This window comes from Oncorhynchus mykiss, chromosome 5, assembly GCF_057628025.1.
Source record: "Oncorhynchus mykiss isolate SJ-2025 chromosome 5, ASM5762802v1, whole genome shotgun sequence".
NCBI classification, from domain to species: Eukaryota; Metazoa; Chordata; class Actinopteri; order Salmoniformes; family Salmonidae; genus Oncorhynchus; species Oncorhynchus mykiss.
In genome coordinates, this window is record NC_143026.1 from 85644292 (window position 1) to 85669254 (window position 24963).

General features: G+C 47.3%; 2 protein-coding genes across 2 annotated transcripts in view; both read right to left on the reverse strand.

Annotated features, from left to right (window-relative positions):
• Nucleotides 1-22: 22 nt before the first annotated feature.
• Nucleotides 23-3038, reverse strand: henmt1 (HEN methyltransferase 1). The gene is made up of 6 exons (XM_021604571.3): nt 2569-3038; nt 2185-2297; nt 1884-2018; nt 1387-1569; nt 1072-1255; nt 23-864 (listed from the first exon to the last, which is right to left on the reverse strand). Exons 1-6 carry the CDS (start codon nt 2650-2652, stop codon nt 307-309), a joined length of 1257 nt encoding a protein of 418 aa, XP_021460246.3. The 5' UTR covers nt 2653-3038; the 3' UTR covers nt 23-306.
• A 422-nt stretch (nt 3039-3460) lies between these two features.
• Nucleotides 3461-24963, reverse strand: part of fndc7b (fibronectin type III domain containing 7b) — a 47809-nt gene continuing 26306 nt past the window's right edge. The window contains exons 33-57 of the mRNA XM_090236172.1: nt 24021-24287; nt 23513-23773; nt 20669-20926; nt 20193-20459; nt 19638-19898; nt 18965-19228; nt 18440-18700; nt 17767-18027; nt 17355-17615; nt 13673-13936; nt 13177-13437; nt 12568-12828; nt 12057-12317; nt 11598-11858; nt 11033-11290; nt 10639-10899; nt 10216-10488; nt 9533-9793; nt 8860-9120; nt 6735-6995; nt 6150-6410; nt 5641-5928; nt 5130-5366; nt 4625-4696; nt 3461-4450 (exon numbers count right to left, since the gene is read on the reverse strand). Of these exons, the coding sequence (XP_090092298.1) occupies nt 4176-4450; nt 4625-4696; nt 5130-5366; nt 5641-5928; nt 6150-6410; nt 6735-6995; nt 8860-9120; nt 9533-9793; nt 10216-10488; nt 10639-10899; nt 11033-11290; nt 11598-11858; nt 12057-12317; nt 12568-12828; nt 13177-13437; nt 13673-13936; nt 17355-17615; nt 17767-18027; nt 18440-18700; nt 18965-19228; nt 19638-19898; nt 20193-20459; nt 20669-20926; nt 23513-23773; nt 24021-24287 (6377 nt within the window). The 3' untranslated portion in view covers nt 3461-4175. The remainder of the gene's footprint in view (nt 4451-4624; nt 4697-5129; nt 5367-5640; nt 5929-6149; nt 6411-6734; nt 6996-8859; nt 9121-9532; nt 9794-10215; nt 10489-10638; nt 10900-11032; nt 11291-11597; nt 11859-12056; nt 12318-12567; nt 12829-13176; nt 13438-13672; nt 13937-17354; nt 17616-17766; nt 18028-18439; nt 18701-18964; nt 19229-19637; nt 19899-20192; nt 20460-20668; nt 20927-23512; nt 23774-24020; nt 24288-24963) is intronic.

Consider the following 24963-nt stretch of genomic DNA (forward strand, 5'->3'; position numbering starts at 1 on the left):
ATTGTGTGAACCAGGCAATGACTATATTCTCATCACATTTTATTAGGAACATGTTCCTTCTTCATTTAAGGATATGGTTGAATCTTATCTGATGGCCCCTAGTTCTAGAACTGTATATTGCCAGGGTAAAAGAAAATGAAAATCCGCACCACTAGTACATTAAAGAATACACTCCTTATATGACAAAGGTCACCCAAGCCCGGTCTCCCAGTCCTTGTTCTCCATGCTACTGACCAAGCTCGGTCTCCCAGTCCTTGTTCTCCATGCTACTGACCAAGCTCGGTCTCCCAGTCCTTGTTCTCCATGCTACTGACCAAGCTCGGTCTCCCAGTCCTCGTTCTCCACGCTACTGACCAAGAAAGGACCTGTCTCTGTGTTATCACAGTTCTCATCCCACTCCAAATCTTCATCATCGTTGTCCACCAACACCACGGCAGTGCCATCGTTGGTTAACTGTACTCTAGAGTTCTCCAGTAGGAACTTTGTGAGATGCTGGACTGTCCCACTCAGAGCTTGCACTCTGGGGCAGGAGCACAACCTGACCAAGGGGACACACACAGACTGACCTTCTCTGTAGGGCTCCTCCTGTCCCATGTCTGTTCTACCCTCTCCCCCCACCTCCTCATTCTCTACCTCAAACCCTCTACCACCCGCCTCCACTTCACCTGTCTGACTCTCCTCCCTGTCCATTCCTTCTCTCGAACAACCCTCTTCACCTATCTGTTCTGATTCTTCATCCCCCACTCCACGTATCTCCTCCAGCCACTCTCTCTTCAGGGTCTCAGCCCAGTACAGGACCTCATTCACCAGAGTCCTCTGGAAGATATTGCTGTCACACAGGCTTGGGTACACCACGTTGTATAACTGGAGTATGAGGGATGGAGAGAAAGGGTAAGGGAAAGACAATGTGAGAAATAGGTTAGGACAGAGGGGCCTATTTTATTCTCACTGGCCACTTTCTGAAACGCATGCAAAACTAAGTGACACTGATACTTTGATCTCTGACTCTGATCACACAGGTAGTGAGACAGGATTAAACAACAAGAGTAGACCCCATTTGTGCCTCCTCACCACTCTGTAAGGAAGATGCTCCTCTGCGACATTATTTTGCAGACGTGGTGCGTCACCTCCTGACCTGTCTATCTGAAACACTCCGATTTGAGAGCAGAACCCAATGCTCTCCTCCTGGGCCGGTATCTGTCCTACACCTGTAAACGCCACCACATAACCAAACTCTCTGCACACCTTCAGAGCCCTGGGAGAGCAGGAGGGATGGGAGAGATGGAGAGGATGAGTGCAAACTAAGTACAAATAAGAACAATTTATACCTTTTTAGAATGATGATTATAATACAGGCATACTGACTGCATGGTAATGTACACATACCAGGTCTGAAACTCTACTTTAGTCCATTCAAATTTGTGGTCGTAGTGTCTAAACCCTGTCAGCCCGGGGAGCAGGGGGTTGAAGTCAGCGTTTGGAGTGCTAATGATTGCTGCTACTGGGGCCATGTAGCCAAATACAACCTCAGTGAACCTATCCACATCCTCAAGCTGTAGGTGCTCAATGCTGTAGAGAGCAAGTTTGTGGTTAACATAAAATACCATGACAATATTGAAGGGCACATGATGGGCAAACCCTTACATGTGGCAATCAACATGGAATTGATGTACCAGTATGTGGGTGCTCATACAATACAGTATCTGAAAAAGTAGAAAAACATTGTCTGAGGGCTAATCCCTCCCGTAGTCACCCAGACTTCCAGTGCTTCTACACCTGCATTGCTTGCTGTTTGGGGTTTTAGGCTGGGTTTCTGTACAGCACTTTCAGATATCAGCTGATGTACAAAGGGCTTTATAAATAAATGTGATTTGATGACTTACAGCTCAATACTCGTCACCAGATCAAATCCTTTGGTGCGGGGATCCCGCTCGGTGACTGAACCCTGGTACAGCTCAATGGTCAGGGGGTGATCACCTGGCTGCAGGTAGTCAGTTGGAATCGGTGCCAGTTCATACCTGCTCAGGATTTAATTGTAAAGGTCCTTAGTTAAGGTTATGATAAATTAAGACAGGTAGGTGTGTGTGTACTACAGTCTCACAGAGGTAGACCTAGGTCATAGGATAGGATCTCACAAATCAATGGACAATGTTTTATTTGTTGAAATAACTTCATAAAACACACATTTTAGCCCTGATAACTGCACAGTCAATGTCCAGTCCAGCAAGCAGTTCAATTTCTTTGTGAAACTTCAGCTTCCTAAGGAGAGTGCAGTCATTGCATCCCAAGTCTACCACCTGAAGAAGAGAATGGACAAGCACACAGAAAATACAGTTGTAATGGGCCTATTGCAGATAAGTTGACAAGATCTGATAAATAGTTTTCCCCATTTATTTTCAATTAGCGGGTCAGACTTTAAACATAACGTCAACATAAGGCAGGCCAAAGACGGTCTGCATCTAATCCGTGTAGTTCTGCGATTAGCTAGCTAGCTAGCTAACGTTACATGTGGGTTGTTTCGATGGAAGCCACAACTGAACCACCACGTAAAGTAGTTTTATACAGTACCTTTTTGGGTTTGTTCTTTTTGACGAAGTCGATGACAAATTCGTATCGCTGTATGTACAATGGTGGAGTAAATATCGTGTTCATCGTAAACAATTAACTAGTTACTACTTGAAACACTGCTGCTAGAGGTCGAATCGCGCAATTTGAGCCATTATGACGCTGGCGCAACATCTCTCTGAATTAATGCCAGTTCAAGTGGACTAAATCTGAGTCTGCGGAACTCTGGCCTAAATAACAGGCTGCAGCAGAGTTCAGTTTTTTTTTAACGATTTTCCATTAAATGTTCATTCTTCCCAGTTATTGGTGCATGTGTTATATTTGATTGTTTGTTTTTCTATAGCCTTGTGTAACAGAATAACTTTAATCCGTCCTCTCGCCGGGCGCGAACCAGTCACCCACAAAGCATCGTTACCCATCGCTCCACAAAACCGCGGCCCTTGCAGAGCATGGGGAACCACTAGTTCAAGGTCTCAAAGCGAGTGACGTCACCGATTGAAACGCTATTAGCGCGCACCACCGCTAACTTGCTAGCCATTTCACATCCGTTACACTTGGTTCGATGACAAGAAAGAAGAATCTGAATCAGGGATGTTCACATCGGTCTCACAAGCTCCTGGGTTGCATCAAGTATGTCCATTTGTTTGAGTCTGCTGATGCTCAGATATCAATTGATCTGTCTGCCCGAATGGTTCGAGTTCAACATTCTAACTTGTCTTTCGGGTCCATGCAGAAATGTTTCCTATAGTACATGAAATCAAAAGTATTGACTCCCATCATCCAGACTCCCATACAACTACTGTAGATAATGTAGATGAGGAGTCATCATTGGCTGTTATATATAATGGATACAATGATAGCTGCCAAGTGAAAGACCCAGGACTTTGATATCTTCTGCTCTTTATGGAGAATAACTATTTTAATGTTTAACATACAACATTCTACAAACATTCCTTAAATCTGTGCTTGATATAAAAATACCTATTGTAGCTATAGTTTTGAGACAAGATGTATAGTACATCAGATAGGACACATACTGTATGGTTAACAAAAATATTGCTTCATAAATTACTACTTGCTTGATAGCATTTATTTGCTCTCTTGATCTTCTTTTTCTTTGTTTCAAATCATGTATACAACCAACAAAAGAATCTAAAATACATTTAGTGGACAGAAAAGTTGTTTGTGTAGGTCTCAAAAAAATAACAATTTGAGGATAAATAAAAATACATTTTTAGGCATACTTTTTTCAAAGAACTACACATTATAAAGACACATGCTGCTATCTTACCGACTACAAAAAACAAGAAAATGATACCTAGCTCTAAAAAGTAACAACAAAAAAATACCACATTTCAGCTTTCAAGTTAATCGAAAATAACATAGCTTTAGTAGGATCATCTATGTGATAAAGACTGCCTTTTGTGATAGTAATTTAAGCTTAACAACAGTAACCCCTCCCTGTATCTCAGTCTGTTGAAAAGCCTCTCTTCTGCCTTGCGTGTTTACTTCTAGAGATAGGAAGCAGTCACTGATGATTCTCTTTACACTACATCGATTGGTGGTTGCCCTGGTAACCGTAATGTCCATTTGGTTGGGGTGAAAGTCAATCACATGGGGACTCCAGTAGTGACACACTCCTTGGAGTAGTTGCTCTGGGTGTGTTCGTTCTTGGCCGACACAAAGATGCAGTATCTTGTGGAGGGCTCGAGGTCGTTCACATTGGTCAGCTCTTCAGAGACGGTCAGTACCTGGCGTCTGGAGGGTGTGTCTTCTTGGACGATGATAATGGTGTAGAGGGTGGCGTCCCTCACCGGTGCCCACTCCATGTGCAGAGAAACACCTGTTACCGTAGCAACTAACACCTTGGGTTCGGACAGCTCCTCTGTGAAGGGAAGGAGGAAAAGTAATGTTATTATGAACCATTGATTTCACTATTTGTTTGACCTTTAGCATATTTGTAGACTACACATTAACTATTTTGAGAGTGTGAGGAATATAATTATGCATATATGGTGCAAAGATTAGAGATGGGGTGGCAGTTTGAGAATGTGCTCACCTCTGATGCGGAATTCAGCAAATGTGGCAGGCTTTGCCATCCCCAGATCTCTTCTGTGGCGATTTGATGGCCCTGAGAAAGAGGATCAAAGATAGACTGTGTTATTGAAAGCTTGAATACAATCACAACACCATGTGCAGTAGAGATTTATCATCATCCATATTGATGATCCATATCAGATTTAGTCCACTTGAACTGGCATTGATTCAGAGAGATGTTGCGCCAGTGCCATAATGGCTCAAATTGCGCGAATCGACCTCTAGCAGCAGTGTTTCAAGTAGTAACTAGTTCATTGTTTATGATGAACACGATATTTACTCCACCATTGTACATACAACGATACGAATTTGTCATCGATATGGATGATATCCCCCATCACAGTGGTTTATTCATCAGTGTGGTTGGATTCACTTGGAATCACTGATAAAAACAGGCAAAACAATGTCCAAGGCCTAATTTGCCTACTATGAATATTTTCCTTCTGTATCATATTTTCCGATCTCACCGTTGATGTCTTTGGTGGGGACGCTCTCTCCCACAGCGTTGCTAGCGGTAACCTCGATGGCGCCTGGCTGGACGTTGTTAAGCTGACAGGACAGTTCCGTGGTGGAACACACCTGCGTGCGGCTGTCTCCGGTCACGTCGTAGACGGTGTACTGTGTGGCGAACACTGCAGCCTCCCAGGACAGCATGACAGGCGTGTTGTCACCCGTGTAGTTCACGCCCAGAGGTGCGCAGGGAGCTGGAAGGGAAAGGGTTGGTTTACTAATGTCAACTCTGGAATAAACATCCCTCAGCCCTACTCTCAGGATAATCCCCCACCTCAGGGCAGAAGTAACTTCCCAGCCAAAACTGTCACTCTTTTTATAGACTAAGGTCACATTACCCTCAGAATAGACTGACTGAATTCAGTAGCATTGCAGACCAGTAGCATTGCTGATCATTTGCATTTCCATCATAATATTAAATCAGTGTCCACATTCAAACCCTTATGGCTCCCTGTTTAGTTAACATACCTGTTGTCCCAGTAATGGGGGTGGAGGGCTTGCTGGTTCCGGCAGAGTTCCTGGTACGGACTGTCAGACTGTAGGAGGAGCCACAGGGCAGGGCCAACTCAAAGAAGGTGTACTTTATCCAATAGGACGAGACATCAAACATGGCCTGCGGGTCATCCAGGATACTGCCGGTCATCTCAACCAGGTACTCGACATTGGGGCAGACGACCGCACTCCAGGAGGTACGGGCAAAGTGGGTCTTGCCGATTAGTTGCATGCGGTTCCGCACTTTGGCAGGGGCGCAGGGGGCTAGGACGAGAGAGGAAGGAGGTTAGAAAGGATAGAGAGAAGAAATCAAGATCATTAGAATCTATACTATTGCATTAATCTCTATATTAGTTAGCCAGTATCTGATTAGACCGTTTGAATACATTGTACTGTATGCAGTGTTCCCTGTCCTCCTGATGTCATTCATTCACTGACTCTACTCCTCAACCATCTCTAGCTGAAATAACTGGATGGGTTATTACCTGCTCCCTCAAGCAGGGGTTGGCTGTATGAGCTGTTGCAGACTCCATCAGAGGCCAGAACAGAGAAGTTGTACATGGCTCCACAGTCAAGACCCTGGATTGTGCAGGAGGTGTCCATGCTATCACAGTACAGCATGTCCCCATCCTCAGACTGGGCAAAGCCGTAGTACCCCACAGAGCCCTGGCTGGGGGACCAGGACAGCACGCCTGAGCTAGTCTCACACTGGACATGAACGGACAGGCCAATGGGGTCACAGGGCACTGGGAGAAGAGAATAGACGCAATGTTCTAACAATGGTGCAGTGCAATGTTACTTGAATACAACAGCAATGTTATGTTACAGAATACCTCTACATTATAGCAGATTGGAGTTTTTAAAGTCAGTATAAAAGGAGGGATGGTGTACTTGATGAGAAGTGCATCAAAGGAACATTGATCAAAAGGAACATTTGGATCGAATAATCGGGTATTTGATGTCAATTGTCTGATCCTTCGGAACAAAATGTTCCCTTCGATCCATGTTCTTATATACTGTATATACTGAACAGAGAATACTGTACTGCTATCTGCTGTATCTTAATGTACCTGTGCTGAAGGTGACGTTGGGGCTGGCCTTGCTGGTGCAGGTGCTGGCGCTGGCAGTCACGCTGAATGTGTAGGGCTGACCACAGTGGAGCTTAGCCAGGGTACATTTGTTCACAGAGCTGTTACAGGTGCGGACGTCACCGTCTCGGCTGGTGGCGGTGAGGAGGTAGGACTGGGCCACCAAGGAGTGAGCCCAGGACACCACTGTACCTTCTGCCTTGCAGGACGCTACCACTGTCACATCCTCAGGAACACAGGGAGCTGGAGGCAGAGGTTAGAGGAAAAGTATCAGGATATTGGGATAGCTAGTAACAACTCCCTCAGTAATACAGTCTCTCTGTATTCAGTATGTATGGTGTAGAGCTCAGTGTGTTGCTCAGTATTGATTGCAATCATTGTTGATTTTGCTTTATTATGTGCTGTTTCTCGTCAACCATGTATCTTTATGCGTCACAATATAGTGGTGGGGTACTTTTTACTTCCTGTGTTGACCATGGGTAATGACTCTTTATGCGTCACAATATAGTGGTGGGGTACTTTTTACTTCCTGTGTTGACCGTGGGTAATGAATCTTTATACGTCATAATATAGTGGTGGGGTACTTTTTACTTCCTGTGTTGACCATGACTAATGTATCCTAATATGTCCTGTTGTCGTGGTGGAGAACTCTAGATACCTGTGTTGATTCTAGTGTCGTGGTGGAGAACTCTAGATACCTGTGTTGATTCTAGTGACGTGGTGGAGAGCTCTAGATACCTGTGTTGATTCTAGTGACGTGGTGGAGAGCTCTAGATACCTGTGTTGATTCTAGTGTCATGGTGGAGAACTCTAGATACCTGTGTTGATTCTAGTGTCGTGGTGGAGAACTCTAGATACCTGTGTTGATTCTAGTGACGTGGTGGAGAGCTCTAGATACCTGTGTTGATTCTAGTGTCGTGGTGGAGAACTCTAGATACCTGTGTTGATTCTAGTGACGTGGTGGAGAGCTCTAGATACCTGTGTTGATTCTAGTGACGTGGTGGAGAGCTCTAGATACCTGTGTTGATTCTAGTGTCGTGGTGGAGAACTCTAGATACCTGTGTTGATTCTAGTGACGTGGTGGAGAGCTCTAGATACCTGTGTTGATTCTAGTGTCGTGGTGGAGAACTCTAGATACCTGTGTTGATTCTAGTGTCGTGGTGGAGAACTCTAGATACCTGTGTTGATTCTAGTGTCGTGGTGGAGAACTCTAGATACCTGTGTTGATTCTAGTGTCGTGGTGGAGTACTCTAGATACCGGTGTTGATTCTAGTGTCGTGGTGGAGAACTCTAGATACCTGTGTTGATTCTAGTGTCGTGGTGGAGAACTCTAGATACCTGTGTTGATTCTAGTGTCGTGGTGGAGTACTCTAGATACCTGTGTTGATTCTAGTGTCGTGGTGGAGAACTCTAGATACCTGTGTTGATTCTAGTGTCGTGGTGGAGTACTCTAGATACCGGTGTTGATTCTAGTGACGTGGTGGAGAGCTCTAGATACCTGTGTTGATTCTAGTGTCGTGGTGGAGAACTCTAGATACCTGTGTTGATTCTAGTGACGTGGTGGAGAGCTCTAGATACCTGTGTTGATTCTAGTGACGTGGTGGAGAGCTCTAGATACCTGTGTTGATTCTAGTGTCGTGGTGGAGAACTCTAGATACCTGTGTTGATTCTAGTGACGTGGTGGAGAGCTCTAGATACCTGTGTTGATTCTAGTGTCGTGGTGGAGAACTCTAGATACCTGTGTTGATTCTAGTGTCGTGGTGGAGAACTCTAGATACCTGTGTTGATTCTAGTGTCGTGGTGGAGAACTCTAGATACCTGTGTTGATTCTAGTGTCGTGGTGGAGTACTCTAGATACCGGTGTTGATTCTAGTGTCGTGGTGGAGAACTCTAGATACCTGTGTTGATTCTAGTGTCGTGGTGGAGAACTCTAGATACCTGTGTTGATTCTAGTGTCGTGGTGGAGTACTCTAGATACCGGTGTTGATTCTAGTGTCGTGGTGGAGAACTCTAGATACCTGTGTTGATTCTAGTGTCGTGGTGGAGTACTCTAGATACCGGTGTTGACCAAGAGTAAGGTGTCCTAGTGGTGGAGTGGTCTAGTTACCTGTGTTGATCTTTTTTGGTGGGCTCCTCAAGGTGCTGCACTTGTCGGAGGGGACGGAGACGATGATGGTGTAGTGCATGCCGCAGCGCACTCCCATGAGCTCACAGGAAGTGGACGTGCTGTTACAGGTGAACATGGATTGGTCTTGTCCCTCTGCCGTTGCCACGATGGTAGGAGATAACTCTGTATGCTCCCAGCTAACCACGATACTGCTGCTATGGCATGCGTTCACCGCGGTGATGGTTTTCAGGGCGCAAGGACCTAAAGAGAAGAAAGGTAGTTCAGTTATAGAGTCACAGACTGTACACCGCCAGAGAACAGTCAGGTTAGGAGATAGGACAGTTAAGACTACTGTGAGGTCATTTATAAATTAATATTTTATTGCCCATGAACTGAACAGAATTTCATTTGCACCTGAGTCTGAGCACAAAATCATAAAGAACAACTAGAGTGTAACGTACCTGTCTCGATCTGGAAGGTATTACTGGGTGAGCTCAGACAGTGTGTAACGTACCTGTCTCGATCTGGAAGGTATTACTGGGTGGGCTCTGACAGTGTGTAACGTACCTGTCTCGATCTGGAAGGTATTACTGGGTGAGCTCTGACAGTGTGTAACGTACCTGTCTCGATCTGGAAGGTATTACTGGGTGAGCTCTGACAGTGTGTAACGTACCTGTCTCGATCTGGAAGGTATTACTGGGTGAGCTCTGACAGTGTGTGTTGACAGCAGTCACATGGAAGGTGTACTGGGTTCCGCAGGCCAGGTCAGGCACATTACAGGCAGTAGAATAAGAAGTGCAGGTGGAGTTAACACCTCCGCCGCCGTTGGCCAGGACTGTGTATGTCTGAGCCCCGGTGGAGGCATCCCAAGACACCCAGACAGAGTTAGAAATACAGTCCAGACTACCTTTAGCATTCTGGGGGACACATGGAGCTGTGGAAGGGGAGAAAAAAAGGTTTTAATGGTACTGTTCTATTGTTGGTTCTACTGTTGGTTCTACTGTTCTACTGTTTGTTCTACATCCATGGAGAAAAGGGAAAAGCACGCACATAAAAAGGAGTGTTTCTTTTCGTTCGGTTCTGGTCTACACAGCAGGTGTGGATGGAATAATCTCGTTCCTCCTGGAGACTGTGTGTAACACTCCCCTATGAATGCAGTGTGTGTGTAACACTCCCCTATGAATGCAGTGTATGTGTAACACTCCCCTATGAATGCAGTGTGTGTGTGTAACACTCCCTTATGAATGCAGTGTGTGTGTGTGTGTGTGTAACACTCCCCTATGAATGCAGTGTGTGTGTGTGTGTGTAACACTTCCTATGAATGCAGTGTGAGGGTCACCTGTGTTCTGGTCTTACCTGAGGACACCGCTACGGCACCACTGACTTTGCTCTTACAGCCACCTCTGATGGAGGTAACCGTGACGCTGTAGAGGTGTCCACATGGAAGGTTCTCAATGGAACACCCGGTTCTTATTGGAAGACCCCTGGAGTCACATGACAGGTCGGCGGAGCCGCTGGTCACAGCCGTCACATGGAAGGATTCGGCGTTAGGGTTGGCGGACCATGTGACCATCATGGAGCCGGCGGCACACTGTACATCCACAGCCACGTCCTGGGAAGGGCAGGGAGCTGCGAGGAGAGACAGAGGAGGCTAGTGATAATCTCAGGTTTCTAAGCCTATAGTGGTGTCACATTTGTTTCTGCATCAAGGCAGAGCTGCCCACCGAACAAGATTCAAACTCCAATCTGCTGTAATGTAGAGGTCAATTCTCCCTTTACCTGTCCTGACGTGTGCCGTGTCGCTGTCTACGCTGCTGCAGGTGTCGTCTTTGGAGACCACAGTGACGTTGTAGGTCTGTCCACACTGCAGTCCGCTCAGATCACAGTGTGTCTGACTGTTGTTACACATTGCCTGGTGACCTCCATCTGTTGTGCCTACAGCCTGGTACAACACCGCGCCGCTGGCCCGCTCCCATGTCACCGCTGCAGAGTTAGAGAGGCACTGGAGGGATGCCTGCACGTTGGTGGGGTTACAGGGGACTGAAAAGAGACAGGGAGGAGAGAGAATGGAAGAACATTTTAATTGTCTCCGCATTCTGATGTACTCTTACAGTATGTATTGTGGCATCTTTTGGTTAATTGAGACTGATAGTTCAATCAATCAATAACCTACCAGACTGCAGGCTCAGGTACGCATTGCTGTTGTCACAACTCCCGTCCTGGGCTGTGACGGTTAGGTTGTACTGTTGGCCACAGTGCATGCTGGGTAGTCTGCAGCTGGTGGCGTTGCTGTCACACTGGGTCCGGTGTCCGTCGGGGCTGACCGCACGCACCAGGTAGGAAGACACAAGCTCTCCCTGTTCCCATGACACCAGTCCAGCGTTGCTTCCGCACTCCATCTGAGCACTGACATTCTGGGGCTCACAGAGTACTGCACACAGAGAAACCCTTAGAGGTTAGAAAGGAATCTACTGCAGAAAACATACCTGGTTAGAGGGGAATATAGGGCTCTGGAAATACTGGGGCAAGCTGCAATAATCTGTGGTGTGTGACGACCCAGACAAAACCCTAACAATGGCAGCTTGCTGCCCAAACATGATCAAACATTCAATCAATTGCATTGAAGCTGAGTGTCTGGCTACATGAAGTTACCCACCAGCAGGTGTGTGCAGCTGTTCTCTATTATAATGAATCTAGTCCAGGTACACTAAATGCTACATGTAGGGTGACGACCTTACATGTGTTGAGTTGTACGGCGCTGCTGTCTGCGCTGTTACACACATCGTCAGAGGCTTGAACGGTGATGCTGTAGGACAGGCCACACAGCAGCTCAGGGAACTGGCAAGAGGTGTCACTGCTGTTGCATGATGATGCGTAGCCACCGTTGCCCTGGGCAACAGCTGTGTAGGAGGTGGCACCGTTGCTAGGCTCCCAAGATACTGACACAGAGCCAGAGTCACAGTCCATATTGGCCTCCAACTGCTCAGGTACACAGGGCGCTGAGAGAGAAGGAGAGAGAGTACACAGTTACATACACCGTGCACAGTTACATACACCGTGCACAGGTACATACACCGTGCACAGGTACATCCACCGTGCACATACAGTACGTACTGTATACAGTATAAACACATGGTTGGAATGAGAGGGTGACAGGTCACAGGAGAGGGTGTGTTATCGTCAGGGGCAGGACTAACCTGTCTGCATCTGTATGAGGGTGCTCTCTGATTCGTTGCACTCGTTGCTCACGGCGTTGACACTGATGTTGTAGGTGGAGCCGCAGACGAGGTCCAATATGGAACAGACGTTTCCATCGGTCTCGCAGCCGGTCACGTCTCCCTCCATGCTCATAGCCTGGACGGTGTAGGAGTCTACTCCACTGCTGCTCTCCCACTCAACACGGGCTGAGTTAGCTAAACAGTTAAGCTGCGATACAACAGCCTGAGGAGGACAGGGGACTGGGAAGGGAGAGGAGGAGAGAGAGACCAATATTCACGTTGCTAACATGAACTTTTATGATGCGTTCACTTGAAATGAGAACTGTATGAATGTTAATGCTAACAATAGCATTAATATACTAATCTTTTTCAACTCGATGCTGATGAGTTATTACAGTATGCTGGATCAGTGACATCTCTCGCATAATTGTCTCCTTCTGGCATCTGCATTATACAATGGTAGTTGTTGTGTCTAGTATAGTTAACTCACCTGATGACACTTTCACGCTGGTGCTCTGGAAGCTGTCACACTGGCCATCAGATGCCCTCAAGGTGACAGTGTATGTCTGTCCACAGGCTAGCTCCATAAGTTCACAGTTGGTGTGGTTTGTGTTGCAGGTGGCTGTCTGTTTGTCCCCTGACTGAGCCGTGGCGATGTAGGACACAGCTCCCTCAGCGTAGGCCCACTCCAGCAGAACTGAGTCTGTGTAGCAGTCCAGGAGAACCCCAGTGATCTCAGGGGTACAGGGGACTGCAGGGGAGAGGAGCGTCGTATGAGTGGGAAAGTAATACAGGGAGAATAGTACATTGGTAGACACTAGAGTGTGGAAGACCCACCGTAAATGAGAGAATTATATATAAGGTGTTGGGTGAGACTAAAGGTGAGATGAGGTGATTTTTCTATCGGCCGAACTTCTACATTATCAACCTGGGCTGTTTGACCTGTTGAGTACAGGTAGACCTACTATGTGCTCTGTGTTCTGACTGTGTATGCAGTGTACAGGTACTACCTGGTGTGTACAGTTAGACCTACTATGTGCTCTGTGTTCTGACTGTGTATGCAGTGTACAGGTACTACCTGGTGTGTACAGTATCTCACCTGTCTGGAACTCTGCCAAGTGGCTGGGCAGGCTGGAGCAGCGCTCGTTCACCGCCACCACCTGCACGGTGTAGGGCACTCCGCAGATCAGGTTGGCCAGGATGCATTGTGGGTCAGTGCTCTCGCAGGAGGAGAGGGCGCCGCGGGGGCTCTGAGCCATGGCTCTGTAGGACAGCGCGCCCTGGGTGGGGCTCCAGGTCACTGAGGCTGTGTTGTCAGAACAGTCCATAACGGCCACAACATGGGTAGGGACACAGGGAACTGTGGAGAGGGACCGAGAAGGGTTCATCTTTTGAGAGGGAACATATGCATTTTGGTAGTCTTTGGATGTGGATTCAGAGACCTCTGTAACCTGCCTGGTCTCTGGTCCATATGTGACATGTTTATTTCTATCACAGTTTAGCATGGTCTCTTAGTTTGTTAGTTGTGCAAGGACCTCTCTTCTGCTAGTCTGGTCTTTCTCTCTTGTGTTGAAGTGTCCTGTGGTCTGTCTCACCTGTGGTCAGGGTGTTGACGACACTGGGGTCGGAGTGACAATGTTGGTTGGATGCGGTGACGGTAACGGTATAGTTCTGTCCACAGCGCAGGTCGGGCATGCCGCACTGGAAGCTGGACGACATGCAGCTCTTTGATTGGCCGTCCTCGTGTTCCACCGTGGCGGTGTAGTACTCCGCTCCACCGTCGGACACCGCCCACATTACCACGGCGATGTTGGAGAGACAGTCCATCGCGCTAGAGATGGAGGTGGGATTGCAGGGCTCTGAAGGAGGGAAGATGAAAAGAATATGAGTTATGCACAGATTAAAATCTTTAAGAAGGCATACAGGTGTGCTTGGTGAAAGTGGACATGTTTGTTTAGCAAGTTGACATTTATTGGGATGAATATTGTTCTGGAGGCAGAGCTTAGCAGTATCTGCTTGATGGGCCAGCCACAAAGTCAAAATTGGCCAAAATGTGCTTTTTGTTCTTAATTTAGGGTTAGGCATAAGGTTATCTGTGTGGTTTGGGTTACGTTTAGGGTTAGGCATAAGGTTAGCTGTGTGGTTAGGGTTAAGTTTAGGGTTAGGGTTAGGTTTATTACTTTTTGGCTTGCTTGTGACCACCCTGCAAAGCTGCTTCCAGGACAAGATTCATCCCAATAAATGTCAACCTGCGTTTGTTTATGGTTACATTGGTGTGCTTAATAACAGTGTAGCACCTGTCACAGTACCTGTTTGTAACTAATTGTTCTACACAGTGTCTGTGAGTGTATGTATGACATCTGTGTCGTGCAGGTGGGCTGGGTGTGATGTTATGTACCTGTCCTGAGTGTTGCAGGGGGGCTGTGTGTGATGTTACGTACCTGTCCTGAGTGTTGCAGGTGGGCTGTGTGTGATGTTATGTACCTGTCCTGAGTGTTGCAGGTGGGCTGTGTGTGATGTTATGTACCTGTCCTGAGTGTTGCAGGTGGGCTGGGTGTGATGTTACATACCTGTCCTGAGTGTTGCAGGTGGGCTGGGTGTGATGTTATGTACCTGTCCTGAGTGTTGCAGGTGGGCTGGGTGTGATGTTATGTACCTGTCCTGAGTGTTGCAGGTGGGCTGGGTGTGATGTTATGTACCTGTCCTGAGTGTTGCAGGTGGGCTGGGTGTGATGTTATGTACCTGTCCTGAGTGTTGCAGGTGGGCTGTGTGTGATGTTACGTACCTGTCCTGAGTGTTGCAGGTGGGCTGTGTGTGATGTTATGTACCTGTCCTGAGTGTTGCAGGGGGGGAGGGTGTGATGTTATGTACCTGTCCTGAGTGTTGCAGGTGGGCTGTGTGTGATGTTACGTACCTGTCCTGAGTGTTGCAGGTGGGCTGGGTGTGATGTTATGTACCTGTCCTGAGTGTTGCAGGGGGGGAGAGTGTGATGTTATGTACCTGTCCTGAGTGTTGCAGGTGGGCTGGGTGTGATGTTATGTACCTGTCCTGAGTGTTGCAGGGGGGGAGAGTGTGATGTTATGTACCTGTCCTGAGTGTTGCAGGTGGGCTGGGTGTGATGTTATGTACCTGTCCTGAGTGTTGCAGGTGGGCTGGGTGTGATGTTATGTACCTGTCCTGAGTGTTGCAGGGGGGCTGGGTGTGATGTTATGTACCTGTCCTGAGTGTTGCAGGGGGGGAGAGTGTGATGTTATGTACCTGTCCTGAGTCTTGCAGGTGGGCTGGGTGTGATGTTATGTACGTGTCCTGAGTGTTGCAGGTGGGCTGGGTGTGATGTTATGTACCTGTCCTGAGTGTTGCAGGGGGGCTGGGTGTGATGTTATGTACCTGTCCTGAGTGTTGCAGGGGGGGAGAGTGTGATGTTATGTACCTGTCCTGAGTGTTGCAGGTGGGCTGGGTGTGATGTTATGTACCTGTCCTGAGTGTTGCAGGGGGGGAGAGTGTGATGTTATGTACCTGTCCTGAGTGTTGCAGGTGGGCTGGGTGTGATGTTATGTACCTGTCCTGAGTGTTGCAGGGGGGGAGAGTGTGATGTTATGTACCTGTCCTGAGTGTTGCAGGTGGGCTGGGTGTGATGTTATGTACCTGTCCTGAGTGTTGCAGGGGGGGAGAGTGTGATGTTATGTACCTGTCCTGAGTGTTGCAGGTGGGCTGGGTGTGATGTTACATACCTGTCCTGAGTGTTGCAGGTGGGCTGGGTGTGATGTTATGTACCTGTCCTGAGTGTTGCAGGGGGGGAGAGTGTGATGTTATGTACCTGTCCTGAGTGTTGCAGGTGGGCTGGGTGTGATGTTATGTACCTGTCCTGAGTGTTGCAGGGGGGGAGAGTGTGATGTTATGTACCTGTCCTGAGTGTTGCAGGTGGGCTGGGTGTGATGTTATGTACCTGTCCTGAGTGTTGCAGGGGGGGAGAGTGTGATGTTATGTACCTGTCCTGAGTGTTGCAGGTGGGCTGGGTGTGATGTTACATACCTGTCCTGAGTGTTGCAGGTGGGCTGGGTGTGATGTTATGTACCTGTCCTGCGTGTTGCAGGTGGGCTGGGTGTGATGTTATGTACCTGTCCTGAGTGTTGCAGGGGGGGGAGAGTGTGATGTTATGTACCTGTCCTGAGTGTTGCAGGTGGACTAGGTGTGATGTTATGTACCTGTCCTGAGTGTTGCAGGGGGGCTGGGTGTGATGTTATGTACCTGTCCTGAGTGTTGCAGGGGGGGGAGAGTGTGATGTTATGTACCTTTCCGGAGTGTTGCAGGTGGGCTGGGTGTGATGTTATGTACCTGTCCTGAGTGTTGCAGGTGGGCTGGGTGTGATGTTATGTACCTGTCCTGAGTGTTGCAGGGGGGCTGGGTGTGATGTTATGTACCTGTCCTGAGTGTTGCAGGGGGGGAGAGTGTGATGTTATGTACCTGTCCTGAGTGTTGCAGGTGGGCTGGGTGTGATGGTATGTACCTGTCCTGAGTGTTGCAGGGGGGGAGAGTGTGATGTTATGTACCTGTCCTGAGTGTTGCAGGTGGGCTGGGTGTGATGTTATGTACCTGTCCTGAGTGTTGCAGGGGGGAGAGTGGGATGTTATGTACCTGTCCTGAGTGTTGCAGGGGGGGAGAGTGTGATGTTATGTACCTGTCCTGAGTGTTGCAGGTGGGCTGGGTGTGATGTTACATACCTGTCCTGAGTGTTGCAGGTGGGCTGGGTGTGATGTTATGTACCTGTCCTGAGTGTTGCAGGTGGGCTGGGTGTGATGTTATGTACCTGTCCTGAGTGTTGCAGGGGGGGAGAGTGTGATGTTATGTACCTGTCCTGAGTGTTGCAGGTGGCTGGGTGTGATGTTATGTACCTGTCCTGAGTGTTGCAGGGGGGGAGAGTGTGATGTTATGTACCTGTCCTGAGTGTTGCAGGTGGGCTGGGTGTGATGTTATGTACCTGTCCTGAGTGTTGCAGGGGAGAGAGTGTGATGTTATGTATTTGTCCTGAGTGTTGCAGGTGGGCTGGGTGTGATGTTATGTACCTGTCCTGAGTGTTGCAGGGGGGAGAGTGGGATGTTATGTACCTGTCCTGAGTGTTGCAGGGGGGGAGAGTGTGATGTTATGTACCTGTTCTGAGTGTTGCAGGTGGGCTGGGTGTGATGTTACATACCTGTCCTGAGTGTTGCAGGTGGGCTGGGTGTGATGTTATGTACCTGTCCTGAGTGTTGCAGGTGGGCTGGGTGTGATGTTATGTACCTGTCCTGAGTGTTGCAGGGGGGGAGGGTGCACTCCTGCACTCTGAATCCACTGCCTGGGCAGACAGGTAGTACTCCTGACCACACTGGAACTCTGAGATGTAAGCGTTGGTGTCATTGGTGCTCAGCTCCACCTTGTGGCCATCGTTGGTCTCTGCAGTCACCATGTAGAAGTCTGCACCGTGGCTCAGGTCCCAGGTCAGGGAGCCAACCCTCCTGCCACAGTCCAGAGTGGGCACCAGATTCTGGGGCACGCAGGGAGCTGTGGAAGATAACAAAACAAGACAGTTAAACACCAACAGGATGAATATTTGGGCAATGGGGGAGACGTGGGTAACTGTGGTGGGTAAAACTGTGCCACAGACAAGGGTTAACTGGGACAATAGTATGACTGAGTTGTGTGTCGTGCCTACCTGTGCGTACGGTGGTGCTGTTGCTAGGGGAGCTGCTGCACAGGTAGTCGTTGGAGATGACGTGGACGGTGTAGAGGTCTCCACAGTGCAGGTCCTCCCAGGTGCAGCTGGTAGAGTTGGTGGTGCACATGTGGGTGTGGCCATCTGTTCCGACAGCGACAGCGGTGTAGGACTCCGCCCCTTCGCTCTCGGCCCAGCTCACTGAGCCCAGGCTGTTCTCACACACAGTGTAGCTCTCCACATGCTGGGGCACACAGGGGGCTGGGGACAGAAACACAACACTACACTCATATAGACTTGTGTGACTGTAATATTTTCTGTTCACTTTTTATTGTTATTTGTAAACATATGTTTCCCATGCCAATAAAGTCCCTTGAATTGATTTGAATTATAGCCTGGCCCTAGACAACATACTGTCATAGCTGCAGGAGGAGACCGGGTATGTAAACAGATGCAAAGTCTTTGTTTGGATTTGTTTTGGCATGAATGTGCTTCCATAATCAAGGCCCACACATGGAGACACAGAATTGAGCTGTGCACCTGCACGGACAGACATAGGCTAGATCTAGACCATGAGATACATAGCATGATAGTAGATTATACGTAGCCTGCTTTACTTAACACTAAACATAAGGAGTGTATTTCTGTGAAGTTATTAAATATCTCCACGTACCAGTCCTGAACTCTGCAGCATCACTGATTGGGCTATCACAACTTTCGTCCTGGCCAATCACAGTGAAGCTGTAGGTCTGTCCGCAGGGCAGCTCCGCCTCCAGGCTGCTTTCATTGGTCTGGAACGCTGTCATGTATCCCAGGTCTCCCATGGCCGTCACCATGTAGACCACCGCCCCCTCGGCCTCGGCCCACGCCACAACCACCATTGTCTCACTGTCGCATGACCCTGAAGCTGTCACCTGGTCTGGCTGGCAAGGTTCTACGCAGGTAAAAGGGAAAGGTTGGGTTGGGGACTTATTGCATTGAATTTTGAATTGTTGATAGCATGAAGAATATTGCTACATAAATGTATGTACATTTTGTTCTTTGATCATAGAATTGTCAGTGCTGGGAGGTGCGTAATTGATCAAACGTACACAGAATTGTGCAACATAAGGCACATGCAAGAGGGACATGACAACAGTGAGAGATTGTAGAAGAGTAGGGGATTGACAGGTAGATTGACCAGGCGAAAAAGTCTTACCTGTTTTGATCTCGACAGTGTTGCTGAGTTCGCTCTGACACATGCTGCTGTGGGCGGTCACAGTGAAGCTGTAGGTCTCCCCACAGTCCAGAGCAGGGAACTGGCAGCTAGAGCTGCTAGTGTTGCAGGACCCAGTAGATTCTCCAGCCCTGGAGGTGGCGCTAGCAACATAGAACTGCAGCCCTTCTCTCTGCTCCCAGGACAAGGTGGCAGTGTGGGTCCCACACTGCAGGTCCACTCCCACATGCAGGGGGGGACAGGGACCTAAGGGTCAGAGGTCAAATTGAGTCAGTATACAGACCATGTGAGAGTTTGTACAGTAGGGTAACTTATTGTACATTACCATACAGGCATTACAGGGCACTAAAGACCTGCACCGCAGTACAGGTTTCTATGACACACTAGCGCTAGTAGATACTAGAGCACTGTATTGCACATGCATCCAACAATAGTTATGACAATTCTGTGATTTAGTGACCACAGCTCTATTTCTTTAATTAACATTTTGGTCTTTTAGCAGACGCTCTTATCCAGAGTGATTTATAGTGAGTGCATTCAACTAAGGTGGATAAACTACAACATATCAGTCATTACAAGTAAAAAACTAACTTTCCTCAATAATCCTCTATTATAAATAGTGTTTGAGGCTCCTGTGTCCGTGCTCTCTACTCACGTGTGCTGAAGCTGACCCCAGACAGGGTCTCCACCTGGCAGTTGTGGTTGATGGCGGTCAGGGTGATTTCGTAGTCCTCACCACAGGCCAGCTCGGTCATGTTGCAGTAATTCTCCTCTGTGTGGCAGGAGGCCTGGTGCCCGTCGCTGCCCAAAGCAGTGAGGATGTAGGACTGGGCTCCATTGCTCCAGCCCCAGGTCACCAGGGCCGTGGCGTTATCACAGTCCACCTCTGCCTCCATGCTGGCGGGGACACAGGGAGCTGGGGACGGGACGGAGAAACTCGTTAGTACTTTATCTGTTTTCTATTGTCTACTATATCCAGTGAATTTTCTTAATGGCAATTATACTGGGGCTTTACGTATCAAGTGTTTCAGAGTACTGATCTAAGATCAGTTTAGCATTTTAGATCATAATCAATAAGATTATATGGACATGAGGGACCTGATCCTAAATCAGCTCTCCTACTCTGAGATGCTTGAGACATACGGTCCCTGATCTCAGATTTGTTTCTGTACTCACCACTAAAGGAATGTTCCCTTGCTATGTTACTGACCTGAGGCCAGCAGAACAGTGGTAGAGTCAGTGCTATTAAGAGTGTCTCCCAGGGCTCTGACGCGGGCATAGTAAACTGTGCCACAGTTCAGTCCCTCTACCCTACAGGAAGTGTGGTGTGCCAAGGTGTGGCAGGACAGAGAGTCTCCATTGCGTCCGTTGAAGAATGCTATGTATCCCACTGCCCCAACGCTCATCTCCCAGGAAATAGCGCCTGTTCCAGTCTCGCAGTCAACACTTGTCTCCACATTGTTGGGAGGACAGGGCTCTGAAACACACACAACAAGGGACACCATGGATAACGATGCAGATGGTATGGCTGCTTCGAAAAACTTCGAACTACTGTTTCAAATGAAAATATAATATGAAGATATGAGTGTATCCAGTAGCCACGGTGGTACAGTACATTATACTGGTCTTTGTGTTATAGCTGGGTAGGGTATTATGTATTATCATAGCTAGGTGAGAGGGACTCACCTGTCTTGAGGTTGATAGACTTGGACGTAGCCATGCCTTGGCAGATGTTGTTGTGTGCGGTGACGGTGACGTTGTACACCTGGCTACAGGCCATGTTGTAGAGGGCACAGTAGGTGTCACTGGTGTTGCAGCTAATAAGGTGACCCTCCTCCGTCACTGCCTCAGCGCTGTACAGGGTAGCACCCTGACTCACATCCCACAACACCTGGCCTATGGTCAGGCTGTACTTAGCACTCAGGTGGAAAGGTACACAGGGCTCTGAGAACAGACAAGATAAGGTAGACTTGGAAGTGGGGAGATCCCATCGCACGGATCTAATTGCAATATTATACCACATGTAGAAGGTTTAGTGTATCGGTAACTGCCCAAATAATGGAAACACTTGAGTAAATGAGGGATACAAAGTGTATTGAAAGCAGTTGCTTCCACACATGGTGTGGTTACTGAGTTAATTAAGCAATTAACATCCCATCATGCTTAGGGTCATGTATAAAAATGCTGGCCAGCCCATTATTTTGGCTACCATGGCTATTCCCCCATAGGATGACAATACCCCCATCCACAGGGCACGAGTGGTCACTGAACGGTTTGATGAGCTTGAAAATGATGTGAACCATATGCCATGGCCGTCTCAGTCATCACATCTCAACCCGATTTAATACTTCTGGGAGATTCTGGAGCGGTGCCTGAGACGCGGTTTTAGTGCTGAGCGGTTAGTGCTTTTTGAAGTCGTTTCGGTTTCAGAATAAAAAAATGATCACGGTTTTCGATTTTGCTTTCAATGTTGTTGTTTTTTAACATTAAATGCACTATGTATTATGTGGGTTGAATTCTGTAACAACACTGAATAAAACAATAAAAGTGGCAGTAACTGCCCATTACTGCTTATCACTTAATAACCATCATTTATTCTTCTTTGGACACTGTGTTAACTAACCTCCACATGAGCTTCAATGTCATACAACTCTCCTTCCATGGCCTCCAACTGCTCTTAAATGCAAGGAAAACTAAATGCATGCTCTTCAACCGATCGCTGCCCACACCTGCCCGCCCGTCCAACATCACTATTCTGGACGGTTCTGACTTAGAATATGTGGACAACTACAAATACCTAGGTGTCTGGTTAGACTGTAAACTCTCCTTCCAGACTCACATTAAGCATCTCCAATCCAAAATTAAATCTAGAATCAGCTTTCTATTTCGCAACAAAGCATCCTTCACTCATGCTGCCAAACATACCCTCGTAAAACTGACTATCCTACTGATTCTTGACTTTGGCGATGTCATTTACAAAATAGTCTCCAACACTACTCAGCAAATTGGATGCAGTCTATCACAGTGCCATCTGTTTTGTCACCAAAGCACCATATACTACCCACCACTGCGACCTGTATGCTCTTGTTGGCTGGCCCTCGCTTCATATTCGTTGCCAAACCCACTGGCTCTAGGTCATCTGTAAGTCTTTGCTAGGTAAAGCCCCACCTTATCTCAGCTCACTGGTCACCATAGCAGCACCCACCCATAGCACGTGCTCCAGCAGGTATATCTCACTGGTCATCCCAAAAGCCAATTCCTCCTTTGGCTGCCTTTCCTTCCAGTTCTCTGCTGCCAATGACTGGAACGAACTGCAAAAATCACTGAAGCTGGAGACTCATATCTCCCTCCCTCATTAACTTTAAGCACCAGCTGTCAGTGCAGCTCACAGATCACTGCACCTGTACATAGCCCATCTGTAAATAGCCCATCCAACTACCTCATCCCCCATACTGTTATTTATTTGATTTATTCTGCACCTTTGCACCCCAGTATCTCTACTTGCACACTCATCTTCTGCACATCTATCACTCCAGTGTCTAATTGCTATATTGTAATTATTTTGCCACTATGGCCTATTTATTGCCTTACCTCCCTTATCCTACCTCATTTGCACACACTGTATATAGACATGTTCTATTGTATTATTGACTGCATGTTTGTTTATTCCATGTTGTTTGTGTCGCACTGCTTTGCTTTATCTTGGCCAGGTCGCAGTTGTAAATGAGAACTTGTTCTCAACTAGCCTACCTCGTTAAATAACATTACTTATTACATTATTTCAATTTGTGTATATTTGTTTTATTTGATGACTATTATTTAATTCCAAGTCATCATCTCATCTCTATAGAGCTGCTGCCTATGCTGTCTGACAAAATCACTATTTTAGTAGTTATTCAAAGTAAATAAGGCATACTTTTATGACTTCTGAATACCAACTATCAATCCCTTGCGAAGCAACTTCTTTCTATCTCTCTCAATCATGTGTTCTTTCTTCTATCAGTCTCCGTATCTGCTCCGCATAGACCGAACAAGTGTAAGCAGAGATGGTCATTGTAGTTAATACCACATTTTCTACGCTAAACTATGTAGAATATTAGCCTGTTGAAAACTACAACTCTCTACTACAACGCACAGTTCAGGTTTTATCTGCACATTGAGCTCACAAAGTGGAATTCAAATAATTGAACTGACATCGGTCAATTAGTTGTTTAAAAAATGAAAAATAACTATAATGTCAGTTAATCACTCAGCACTACAGCGTTGTCCAGCACCATCAACAAAACATCAAATTATGAAATTTATTGTGGAATAATGTTGATGCATCCCTCTAATAGAGTTCCAGACACATATAGAATCTATGCCAAGGTGCATTGAAGTTGTTCTGGCTCGTGGTGGCCCAACGCCCTACTAAGATGCTTTATGTTGGTATTTCCTTTATTTTGTAAGTTACCGGTAAATATCATTACATTCTAAAGTATTTTTTTTGTCAGGGTAATATACAATAACATGGAGGAAGCATCAACTGACCAGTGACCAGTTGTCCTGTCATGGTAGCCATGCTACTGCAGCTCTCTCCCCAGGCCTGTACAGACACAGAGTAACTCTCTCCGCAGGCCAGGCCCCCCAGCTCACAGAAGGTGTTGCTGGTCTCACAGGTGACGGCGTGGCCGGACAGGGTGGTGGCTGTAGCCACGTAGGACACAGTCCCGGCACTCATAGACCAGGACACCATGGCAACACGGGCCTCGCAGTCCATCACTGTCTCGATGTTACGAGGCGCACAGGGTGCTGGTGGAAGAGAGAGAAGGATAGAGGAAGAGAGTAGTCTCGGAAGTACAAGTTAGGTTAAATATAAGTCATATGGGTTCAGTTTTTCAGTGCTTTGCCTACAACATTGATATAAATGGTGAACAAAACAGGCCCTGAAATGGATATTCAGGAAAATGTATGTTTGACTGCAGACTGACAGACTGACCTAAGTATGGTTCCCTCTAGATAGAGGGACTGTGTGTGAGACTTCCTTATCCCTTCCTACCTGCGTGGGTGTCGGTGACATCAGTAGATGGGCTGCTGCATGATCCGTCGGAGGCAGCTACAGTGACATGGTAGATCTGACCACAGCTGAGTGTGGTGACGTTACAGGAGGCTGCTCCACTCAGGGCTTGACAGGTGGTGGAGCTTCCGTCGCTGTCCTGCAGGGTGGCTATGTAGGAGTCAGCCCCCGAGCTCTTAGACCACGACACGTGCATGGCGTTGGCTGTACAGTCCATCACAGTGGACACAGTGGCAGGAATGCAGGGTGCTGAAGGGGTACAGGCATAGACAGGGACATGGTTAGGTTTGGGTTTAGGGTGATACGTTAGGGCTTAGTGTGCGGTGTACTATGCAGTGTATGCGTGTTATATGAGTGTTCACCAATGGGCTGGATTTTTTTACATCGCTGTGAGTGTTTATGAATATCTACAGTTGAAGTCGGAAGGTTACATACACCTTAGCCAAATACATTTAAACTCAGTTTTTCACAATTCCTGACATTTAATCCTAGTAAAAATTCCCTGTCTTAGGATCACCATTTTATTTAAGAATGTGAAATGTCAGAATAATAGTAGAGAGAATAATTTATTTCAGCTTTTATTTCTTTCATCACATTCCCAGTGGGTCAGAAGTTTACATACACTCAATTAGTATTTGGTAGCATTGCCTTTCAATTGTTAAACTTGGGTCAAACGTTTTGGGTAGCCTTCCACAAGCTTTCCACAATAAGTTGGGAGAATTTTGGCCCATTCCTCTTGACAGAGCTGGTGTAACTGAGTCAGGTTTGTAGGCCTCCTTGCTCGCACACACTTTTTCAGTTCTGCCCACACATTTTCTATAGTATTGAGGTAAGGGCTTTATGATGGCCAATACAATACCTTGACTTTGTTGTCCTCAAGCCATTTTGCCACAACTTTGGAATTATGCTTTGGGTCATCCTTCCT

Coding starts and splice junctions, on each gene's coding strand:
- henmt1 (XM_021604571.3), bottom strand. CDS start 2,652: ATGAACACGATATTTACTCCACCATTGTACATACAGCGATACGAATTT. Junction 2,298..2,568: donor AAAAGAACAAACCCAAAAAG/GTACTGTATAAA, acceptor TCTCTTCTTCAG/GTGGTAGACTTGGGATGCAA. Junction 2,019..2,184: donor GCAGTTATCAGGGCTAAAAT/GTGTGTTTTATG, acceptor AATCCTGAGCAG/GTATGAACTGGCACCGATTC.